The following is a 9,883-nucleotide window of genomic DNA, read 5'->3' as shown; positions in this document are numbered from 1 at the left end:
AAGGGATATTTGTCTGAAATCGTGTTAGAGTATAATAAAGCAGATGCTCTATTATATAGTGGTCATTATGATAAATATTCAGTGAGGGAATATTTTGTCTCCTCAAAATTTGATACTCCTACAAATCTTATTTTCTTACTAATAATACATGTATATATATTATTTTACCTTGATTTTCAATACTCTCCCTTAAGTTAAAACTTACTTACTGATAATACATGTATGTTATTTTATCTTGATTTTCAACACTCAAATTGAAAGCTTACTAAGCTCTCAGTTTATTGCAAGAAAATTTATTCTCTAAAAAAAAGTAGTAGATTTATAAATTAAACATTATAATTATATGTCTCCATTTCTGACTTCCATTTGCCCCAGTTATGAAACTCGTCTACACATGTATGGAGTTTGGAGATGATGTCTTGATTGGCCGAGATGTCTAAAGACCCATTGAAAATTCCAACCAAACCATTTTACTCCTTGATAAAAAAAAAAAAGGGCAACTCTCTCTTCAATACAACTTAGCCTAGCTGCCATTTGCTCATAGGAAAGCACTTCTATTACAAGTAATCTCCTACTCATAACTTCAGCTTATCTGAGTGAATAGTTTAACGAACTATAACTGAATATCAAAAACCAATTTATATATATATATATCAATGCCATCATTGTACAAAATAAAATATACAAAACTCAAGCTCAAAATTACTAATTAGACTAAAATATCCTCACCATAAGAGACAATCTAAGTCCAAATTATACACATCCAAGACTTGAATTCAAAATGTGTTGGGTGAGTTGTGGAATATGGATATAAATGAAATAATGTGATACTTTATTTAAATTTTACCTATTGCCACTATTGTTAAATGAATATGTAATTTGACTCTTCTAACTTGCGTGATTTCAAATAGTAAACCTTTGAACACGGTTGACGTTAAGAGTATTTACATATTATTCTCTGGTTAAAATCGACATTTTATTTAAATAACTATTTACATTTCATCTCGACACCAGGAACTAATGAATTATTACCGAGAGATGAAATTCAGTTTTGAATTTTCATAAAATACTGCACCTAAGTATCGTCTTTCGAATAACTAATTTAAAGCTAAGACCAACAAACCAACAAATATGAGCATCTAGTTAATATAACATCAAAATGAAAAGGCAGCAAAATTGCATCATGATAAAATAGTGAAAGAAAAAAAAATATATATATGTGGGGCGAAAGCTACAATCTAGAACAGTTCTGAAGTCTCGACACATTTCAGTAGATAACATTGTTTGGTTTGCCATCAGTGAACCTCTACAGAGAATGGTTGTTTGAGCATGTTACATACAATTGAAAGGGCATCTAGCCGAGTCGGTGCATAACCTAATCATCATTTTCAACAGTACCATCTTTGAGGTGAAAATGTTTTTCTCTCTTCTGGAACTCTGTCAAACCTTTCCCACTTCCCGTCACACCAACCTTTCCCTGAGGATCATCAGGAGATTTAAAAATACTCTCCCGTTTTCTTCCAGAGAAGAAACCAATCTGTGCATGCAAAGCCAAAGTATTGCATAATATCAGGACAAAAAAGATCATTGTTCCAAACTCTATTTAAGCATTGTGAGCAAATAAGTTGTATGCAAAAACAACACAAAAGTAGAATTTAAAATGAGAATGAAACAAGAGCTAATAGTTAGATACATGACTTTTAACTCTTTCGTTAGTTGCAATAGTTTTACCAAGTTTGATATTTCGTTTCCTTCATTTATAACCAACCAAATCAAGAGATACTTAAATTTTAAAATTCAGTTATTATATTTTTCGTAGATATTTCAATAAGACAATTTTTTACATGCTACTATTTTAAATATAACTGTACACACTACACAGAATATGCAATGATTTTAAATGTACACAGAACCTGAACCTGCAAGAAATATGAAAAAAATACACTATACCTGTCCTGTTGTATATATATGATTAATTTCAATACAAGTTTTTACATTATACGCCAATCATTCACAATCTTAATATTGACCCAGCATCTTATATACATGTTCATAGTGTCAAATCAATAAAGATGTGTCAGGCTTTAAAATATAAGTTTATTAGGCATGCAGCTCAGTGTAAATTTATAGTCAATCAATTAGAAATAACATTTTGTATGACTTTTACGGTTGTTATTATAAAAGTCAACAAACTCACTGTACATGATGGCTTGTGAATGTGATTAGATGACAGTGTATAAAAAAAAAAAAGGTAGTCCGTGCATGTATTATTTATTCTTAAAAAACACATTACTTAATTTGCACGGAAATACAACATATAGACTACAAAAAGGAAATAAGATCAATTTATTTTCATAAAACACTTGTATTCTGTTTCAAACTTCTCATGCAATATAGTACTATATAATTAATCACGTTACAAAGACAAGCCTGATTGGACTGACTTTCCAGACAATTTAACCCTAAACATCTTTACCCTTTTTTCCACTTATTTTCCTCTAAGGGTGAGTTTGGTTGCTAAGAAGAGGAGGGGAATTGAAGGGAACATTTCAAAAATTATTGTGGGTCTCAAAAAGGTACATACAAATAAAAATTAATCACAATTCTTACATGAAAGCTACCATTTGTCACAAAGGTACAAGAAAATCTAAAATAAACTGCAAAAGCATAAACTTATCTAATTCTAATATAAGAATAAAAAGTTGCAAATTTGAGAAAGGTACCTTCTTTGCCTTTCCTTTGGTTGACTGAAACTGCTGCCAAGCATTTTGCCGCTTATTTTGTGTGACTTCAAGTTGCTCCATCCGCATCTTTGACTTAAAAGCATGTATTTTCTTGCGTTTTGAAGCTTTCTGTGATTAGAGTTAGAAAACATGTCATTGATGGCATCCTAGCTAACTGGCAGATAAACTAGCATAAAACAAAAACAATTCCAGAACCCACTAGCAAACATTTTTCTCCTTGGAAAAACATACGGAATAAAAGACTAACCCAATGACATCTATAATCCTATATAGCAAAAACAGAAAATCCAAGCATTTCATTGAAAACAACCATTTTGAATACAGAAAGCATAATTTATGAAGAGAGAAGATAAGGGAATGAAAATTTGACAAAACAACTCACCACATCCTCAGGATCATCAGCCTCTATACGAAGCTTTGTAGGTAGACTCCGAGACTGTAAATCGATAGATGCAGCTTGTGCAATTTTTCGTTTGATGGCCTGTTTTGTTGCTTCAGCAACTCGCTCAGCTTCTAATAAAGCATCAACAGAACCTTCTTGAATTGACCTTACATTGGCAGGATCAACCTGGTAATAAACAACCAAGATCAACAAGGCTTTTACCATGAGCTATGGAACAATTCAATTCACACACGGCACAAACAGCACACAATTGAAAATTCTCTACTTGCAAGTAAGCTTCCCCAGGATATAATATTGCTTCCTCTGTTTCCTTTCTCAACTAAACAAAGATCTTGAGAAAAGTTGTATCTTTGCAAATCAACTAAATCATGCATGCAGTTCAATATGGATCCACGTCCACCAAACAAGACATAGGACTTTCATTAGAAATTGATCCCTCCCACCAACTATTTTCCTATCAGCAGGAAAATACATGTTCAACATTAAACATGTAGCAATAAAAAATTTAGAGGAAAATTTATGCATAGACTACATAAGACACCCTATGAGAAGCAATGGAGATCAAATTTGCATCAGGTAGTTTTAAAAGCCTTACCTCTTCTTTATTACCCCAATTGTCATAGCTTACATAATAACCATTTGGAGTATAAGCCTCAATTGTCGCATCATACCTGGACATTCATAATAAAACAAAGTGAACACACAGTGAACATGGGTAAATGAAATGGAAAATAAAATACACTGACAGACAACAATACCACTCCCCATCTTCACTCCAAACTGCCTGAACTTTGGTGCCAACAGGAAGTTTCTCTTGATGATCAGAACTACTATCTAGCTGTTAAAAGTGAAATAACATAATAATTCAGTAAAAAAGTATTGCATTTAAATCATCAGAGATGACTTGAATTGTTTTTTCCACAGCCTCTGCCAGTTTGTAAGTTGATCAATTATCAAAGGAAAGAAATTACATCGATTATGAACAAGAAATTCTATGGTCGCTCAAAACAAAATATTGAGGACGTACCAATTGATTCTCGTTATGTATGGACAAGGTTGGAGATGCAGCAGCATTATTAGGAGGAGCAGAGATTTCATTCTGCTTTGCAGTTGCAAGGAGTTCCTCGGTCAAGGCAATGACCTGTGTAACACAATTTTAGGGCACATATTTGGAGTTCAGTAAAGCAAGTAGTATTGTGTTAGACGACGATAAAGCAAAATAATGACAAAAATCTAACTTAGAATCTCTGAGGAGAAAGCATGCTGGACATCAGGAGACAGAGCAGACCTGCACAAGAACCAAGATAGACGTGATGTGCATTTGGACCTAACACTCACTTTTTAATGCTCCTCCTGAGGTTGAGCAATTTGAATGATATTACAAATTGCCGCAGTAATACTAGTAGTAGTACCCTCACCTTTTCGAAGAAACTAGTTTGATTAGTAGTAATATATAGAATGACATCCTCCGATGGAATGGGAGGGATCTATCTGCTTACTCGATGATGAATGAATGATAGAGAACAAGGCGGAAACAAAACATCAAAACTGGGGTTGAATTGAGCTTACCTCGGAAAGTTCCCTCTCCATGTCAACATATTCAGAATTTGCAGGGTCATCGTTTAAGAGTTCTCTAACCTGATGGATTCAAAAAAACATTATTAAACAAACAAGAAAGAATGAGTGAATAGTTGTGAGCGAGCTTGGTTACCTGGTTCAGTTGATCTTTGTAGAGGGAAAGATTCGACGCCAACTCTTCTATGCTCACTTCATCAACGCCTTGCCCTTGCATCTCCACAAACCCTAATCCTTCTTCCGATTTCGATCCTTCAACACGCTACCCCTCCCCACTCCCGCATAAACATTATATCATACTTGGGCTTGGGCTTGGGCTTGGGCTTGCCCTGGCCATCCGCCTTCTAAACCCCAAGCCCTCTTCCTATCCCATTTCACTCTCCCACTTTGTTATTTCCATCCACTTTTTTTAAAAAAAAATAATAAAAATTTGTGAAATTCCTAACTTGCCCTAAACTTTTGCTTCCCACGTCCCCAAACAAATCCATTTTCTCATAGGTGTATTCATAAAAGGCGTTACTCACGTTTACAGGCCATAATGGGTGGGTCATTCCTCCCCCTCTCCCCCTGAGACTCATCCTTATTCATCATGTCAGGGGCTTGCCTCTTCTGCGGGTTTTATTTTGCTATGTATTTCTAATCATTATTTGTTAATATTATACTTTTACATTGATGTTCTCATTTGAGTATTATTTTTTTATTATTCATATTATTTAATTAATATTTTGATTATATTAATTATAATATGATTGGTTTTTGGACAATACTTAAATTTAGTTCCACAGATATATTTGGTGTTGTTTTTTTAATCAGAATTGCAGTTTTATTCTACTAATATATGTTCACCTTAAAAAAATTAACTTACAACACACAAATAATAGATTTGAAAAATCACATATCTTTACTTTATTCTTATTTAATTAATAAATTATGTATAATTATTATTGCTAAGTGTCCTCTTTTTCCTTTCATATATACTATTATTTAGTTGTGATAATATGCTTTCTTTTAAATTTTACTTAAATTTAAAATATTCATAGAATACTAAAACCTTTCTTAGATGATAAAAAGCAAAAGAGGAAGCTAGAAAAAGAGGATATGAAAGGAGAGACTTTCGCAGAAATAATGTAGTAGGCAAAAACAATCATATATTTAAGACCAAAGTGGGCTCAGTGCCATGACCAGCCATTTTTTTGTTGGGGGTAAGTGGGGAATCTGTTAATCTTTAAGCCAACATTTTGATGTAAATATTGTCACAGGAGGATGCCAATTGAAATGCTTCTGGGGGGTCTGGCCCCAACAGTAAAACATGTTTGAGACATGTCTCAATGCAAAACCGTACATGATTGTAAAATGAAAAATCATTCTTGAACATTGCTGAAATGTATATACCTTGAGAGTGAAAGAGAGAAAAAATAAGTGATTAATTTAAATATTAACGATGAAATGTGATAAGAAGAGAGAAAAAAAGAAATTAAAAGTGTTAATGGTGTATTCATAATTTACGAGTGTCCAAATATCACATTTTTTTGTAAAATAATGGAACAAGAACAACCTTAACCATCCTCAAACATAACTTTAGTTATTCACATAGGGAACAATCTACTCGACCGAATAATTATGTTTGATTCTATTTGTATGTATATTTTTTTTTTTGGATCAACAACGACAGTCACATGCCAGCGGAACTAATTCATAGTCTAGTAGGATGTGAGACACACTTGTTTATCATCTGGGATAAATACAACAACAACTAACATAACTTTAGCTATAACAGCAATAATTATTATGATGTACGCTTTTAATTTTGTCTGAAAGTCGTACGCGAATTTATTTTTAAATTTTTTAGTTGCAAATTTTACAATAAAATTCATAGGAAAAAAAAGTATATGCACGTTTCGAAAAAAAGAAATATGTGGGAACTTATCTTATGTTTCGTATGCGCGATCATTACTCAGTGATTCCTACTCTCGGTAAAAACACGGTTGACTCTCTTTCTACATCTCTCTTTTTTGTGAGTGTGAAGTATAACTATTGGGCTAGATATATAATATCTTGTATACTTATAAAACAATTGCTTAATTAGTTATAAATCATCTATCTAATCACTTAAACACACTTTTATACAAAAAAAAAAAAAAGAGAAGTCTTTATCGTATCGCTTCAATTATTGATCAACATTATAATTAAATATGTGTGAAGAAAGGCTCTTTTCTCCCTTCCATGGATGTGCCACCGAATTAAGATTAAGGCAAAGAAGTAATAGATTAATTAAGCTTGTAACTGCAATATATTATATATGCTAGCTACTCGATCGATACGACATTTTGATCGATATAATTCTTTACAGTAACTGTAAAATAATTAATATTTTGAAAAGAGTATATATATATATATATATATATCTATGGAATAATATTATTGTGATGGTGATCATGTAGTTGTGAGTAGGGGTTGATTTCCTTGGCATTATTAGGTTGGGGTAGTGCGGAAGGAGCATGAGAATAGCGTCTGGACCAAAAGAGATAGTTGAGGAAGTTGAGGAAGCTTAAGACAGCCAGTAACCAATAGAAAAGATCAAGCCTGTCCTGGTTAAGGTCGTTGTTGTGAAGCCAGCCAGCAGCTGAAGAAGAAGAAGTTGAAGTGATCTTATTGACCAAAGAAACCAAAAGTGTGCTCAAGTAAAAGCCAAATGAGTAAGAGCAATATGTGATGGCTGTAAAGAATGCTTGCATCCCTTTCAAGGACTGTTTATAAAAGAACTCAAGGAGGCCAATGGCTGTGAACATCTCTGACAAGCCAAATATCAAGTATTGTGGGGTTATCCAAAAGATGGACAAAACTTTGTGATGGTTCACAGCTGCGTCCCTTCTCTTTTTCTCCAACAGAGCAGCTGCAACCATAGAAAAGGTAGCCAGAAAAAGACCAAAGCCTATTCGGCGCAAAGGTGAGATTCCAGACTCATGGCCGGTGAATTTTCTGGCAAATGGGACAAAGAAGGTGTCATAGAGAGGAACTAAAAAGATGAGCAAAATGTAAGGAATGGACTGAAGGGAGGCGGGAGGGATATTAAAGGATTTGGTGAGATGGGTGTCCATTGCTCTCCCTTGTTGGACTGAGAATGTCTGAAGTTGTGCTAAGATGGTGTTGAAAACGATGGTGCACGAGAATATCGGAATAACAGATAGCAATATCTTCACTTGCTCAACTTGTTCCACTCTGATCATGGATGATGGGGAAGATGGAAGGTTTCTTTTGGAAAATGCAGCGACAAGAACCTGAGCCACGGGAGTTAAAATACTTCCTTGTGGGGGCTTGTTTCTGTAATATAGAGTGCCACATATCAAGCTTATCAATCCCATTGCCATTACAGCTGCGGATACCCCGAAGCCAACGTCCATTCCTGAATGAGTTTGCACCCAAACAAGAATGGTTAGGCTCACAAGTTGTCCCACAGAGAATGCAAAATATGCGGCATTGAAGTAGGTTGAGAGCTTCTTTAACTGCTTTGGGTCGTTTTGCTCGAACTGGTCTCCTCCATAAGCAAGCATGTTTGGCTTCACACACCCACTCCCTAATGCCACCAAGTAGAGTGCTACAAAGAATATCATGGCCTTCATGCCCTTTGCTTCTACGCACTGTTCTCCATCGTTCACATTGCATGGAGGTGGCTTCAATTGAGGAACATGAGCTTGGACTGATAGCAGTATGAAACCCTGTAATCGTATTATTATATACATGAATTAAGGCTCTTGTATCAATGGACAATATATATATATATATATAGAGAGAGAGAGAGAGAGAGAGAGAGAAGCTTAATTACAGAAAGTTCGACGAAACCAAAGAGGAGCATGGTCCAGAAGCTGCCAAGGTAAGAGTCTGATAGATAGCCGCCGAGGAGAGAGAGGAGAAAGATGGTCCCAACAAAGTTAGTGACTAGGTTGGCAGCCTTGGACAAAGGGAAGTGCATGTCATTGGCCACATAAGTTATCAGATTGTTTCCCACTGCCGCTATTGCCATTATCTCAAATGCTTGCAACCCTGCAATTGATCAAGAGGGAGATCAGCAACTAATTAATTAAATAATTAGAGAGAGAGAGAGAGAGAGAGAGAGAGAGAGGGACCAAGAACAAAAGCAGCCGGAATCATTCCACCGTGTTTGGCAGGGTTGGATGGTCTGCCTCTCCAATCCAGAGTACTGGGTGATGCCTCCATTAATTTCTTGATGGTCTCAGTTAGAGAGAATGAATCACTCTCACCCACTCCCAACTATTTTATAGCTACTCACCAATGGAGATATACTCCTTTTCTCTTTCTTCGCACCACAAGTATTCTTGTGGCACCTATCCTATGAAAACCAACAACCTCCTTTAACCCCCTAGCCCACAATATTATTCTCTCTTCCTTTCTTCTTTTTTAATTTGCAACAAAATCCAACTTATCTCTCTCTCTCTCTCTCTCTCTCTCTCTCTCTCTCTACTACTACTACTCTACCTCTACTCAAATCCACCTAATTATATCAACAATAAGTTATAACGATACTAAACTTAAATTTAATTCTCTTAACTGTTCAAATCAAATTTAATAATTATAAATGAGAAAGACGTAGAAGAAAAATCTTATTAAAAGCAATCAATCAAATTTTTAATAAAAATTGGTCATTAATAAAAGTCAATAAATAATTTGTTTTTAATTTGATCATCACCATTAAATTCTATAAATATTCTCTTCAAGATTTCTTTCAAAACTACAAAATTTTATTAAAATATATATATCAATAAGGAATGCTCTGTTTTATTCCTTTTTAGTTTAAAAGTTATTTTAAAATTAAATTAATGAATATTAATTAAAAATATAAAATTATATTTTAATAATTTTATATTTTAAGTTTAAAATTATGCTCATGAATATTGTGAATTTAAATAATAAAAAAGGAAAATGATAAATAATTAAAAGTTCATTTCTCATCTTTTGGGTTGGATTGGAGGGAGGCTATCATTGTCATCATAACAAGGCATGTTATCCCCTACTAACTACTACATTGGGCATTTAATATTAGGAAGATTTTTAGTTTTTCATGAATCTAAAATTGAAAAATGTTTGCTTCTCATATTTGATTTATTATTCAAAAAATAATATTCTCAACAAATATTATAAATGC

The 9,883-nt window shown here is 34.0% G+C and overlaps 2 protein-coding genes across 4 annotated transcripts; both read right to left on the bottom strand.

Annotated features, from left to right (window-relative positions):
• Nucleotides 1–1,192: 1,192 nt before the first annotated feature.
• Nucleotides 1,193–5,104, bottom strand: LOC100795070 (survival of motor neuron-related-splicing factor 30). Of its 3 annotated transcripts, none has more exons than XM_003550008.5 (8): nucleotides 4,859–5,104; nucleotides 4,717–4,785; nucleotides 4,175–4,288; nucleotides 3,906–3,985; nucleotides 3,743–3,818; nucleotides 3,127–3,312; nucleotides 2,724–2,852; nucleotides 1,193–1,537 (listed from the first exon to the last, which is right to left on the bottom strand). In XM_003550008.5, exons 1-8 carry the CDS (start codon nucleotides 4,937–4,939, stop codon nucleotides 1,376–1,378), a joined length of 897 nt encoding a protein of 298 aa, XP_003550056.1. In that variant the 5' UTR covers nucleotides 4,940–5,104; the 3' UTR covers nucleotides 1,193–1,375. The 3 variants fall into 3 exon arrangements, with proteins under 3 accessions (XP_003550056.1, XP_014625446.1, XP_014625447.1); XM_014769960.2 differs by having other exon boundaries at nucleotides 4,436–4,785; nucleotides 4,859–4,939; XM_014769961.2 differs by lacking the exon at nucleotides 4,859–5,104 and adding an exon at nucleotides 4,436–4,500 and having other exon boundaries at nucleotides 4,717–4,735.
• A 1,858-nt stretch (nucleotides 5,105–6,962) lies between these two features.
• LOC100790515 (protein NRT1/ PTR FAMILY 4.3) lies at nucleotides 6,963–9,192 on the bottom strand. Its single transcript, XM_003550408.5, has 3 exons — nucleotides 8,847–9,192; nucleotides 8,546–8,763; nucleotides 6,963–8,438 (listed from the first exon to the last, which is right to left on the bottom strand). The coding sequence occupies exons 1-3, from the start codon at nucleotides 8,935–8,937 to the stop codon at nucleotides 7,128–7,130; spliced, it is 1,620 nt and encodes a 539-aa protein (XP_003550456.1). The 5' UTR covers nucleotides 8,938–9,192; the 3' UTR covers nucleotides 6,963–7,127.
• Nucleotides 9,193–9,883: the final 691 nt, after the last annotated feature.

The sequence above is a fragment of the Glycine max genome, chromosome 17 (genome assembly GCF_000004515.6).
Source record: "Glycine max cultivar Williams 82 chromosome 17, Glycine_max_v4.0, whole genome shotgun sequence".
Classification (NCBI taxonomy): domain Eukaryota; kingdom Viridiplantae; phylum Streptophyta; class Magnoliopsida; order Fabales; family Fabaceae; genus Glycine; species Glycine max.
The sequence above is the reverse complement of the archived record's forward strand: the minus strand, read 5'-3'. Positions and strand labels throughout refer to the sequence as shown.

Bases quoted from the DNA above. Each gene is read 5' to 3' on its own strand.
- LOC100795070 (XM_003550008.5), bottom strand. From the start codon at position 4,939: ATGCAAGGGCAAGGCGTTGATGAAGTGAGCATAGAAGAGTTGGCGTCG. The intron at 4,786-4,858 runs GTAACCAAGCTC...TGAATCCATCAG, and splicing joins ACAAAGATCAACTGAACCAG to GTTAGAGAACTCTTAAACGA. The intron at 3,986-4,174 runs GTACGTCCTCAA...CACTTTTAACAG, and splicing joins TACATAACGAGAATCAATTG to CTAGATAGTAGTTCTGATCA.
- LOC100790515 (XM_003550408.5), bottom strand. From the start codon at position 8,937: ATGGAGGCATCACCCAGTACTCTGGATTGGAGAGGCAGACCATCCAAC. The intron at 8,764-8,846 runs GTCCCTCTCTCT...GATCAATTGCAG, and splicing joins TCCGGCTGCTTTTGTTCTTG to GGTTGCAAGCATTTGAGATA. The intron at 8,439-8,545 runs GTAATTAAGCTT...ATACGATTACAG, and splicing joins TTGGTTTCGTCGAACTTTCT to GGTTTCATACTGCTATCAGT.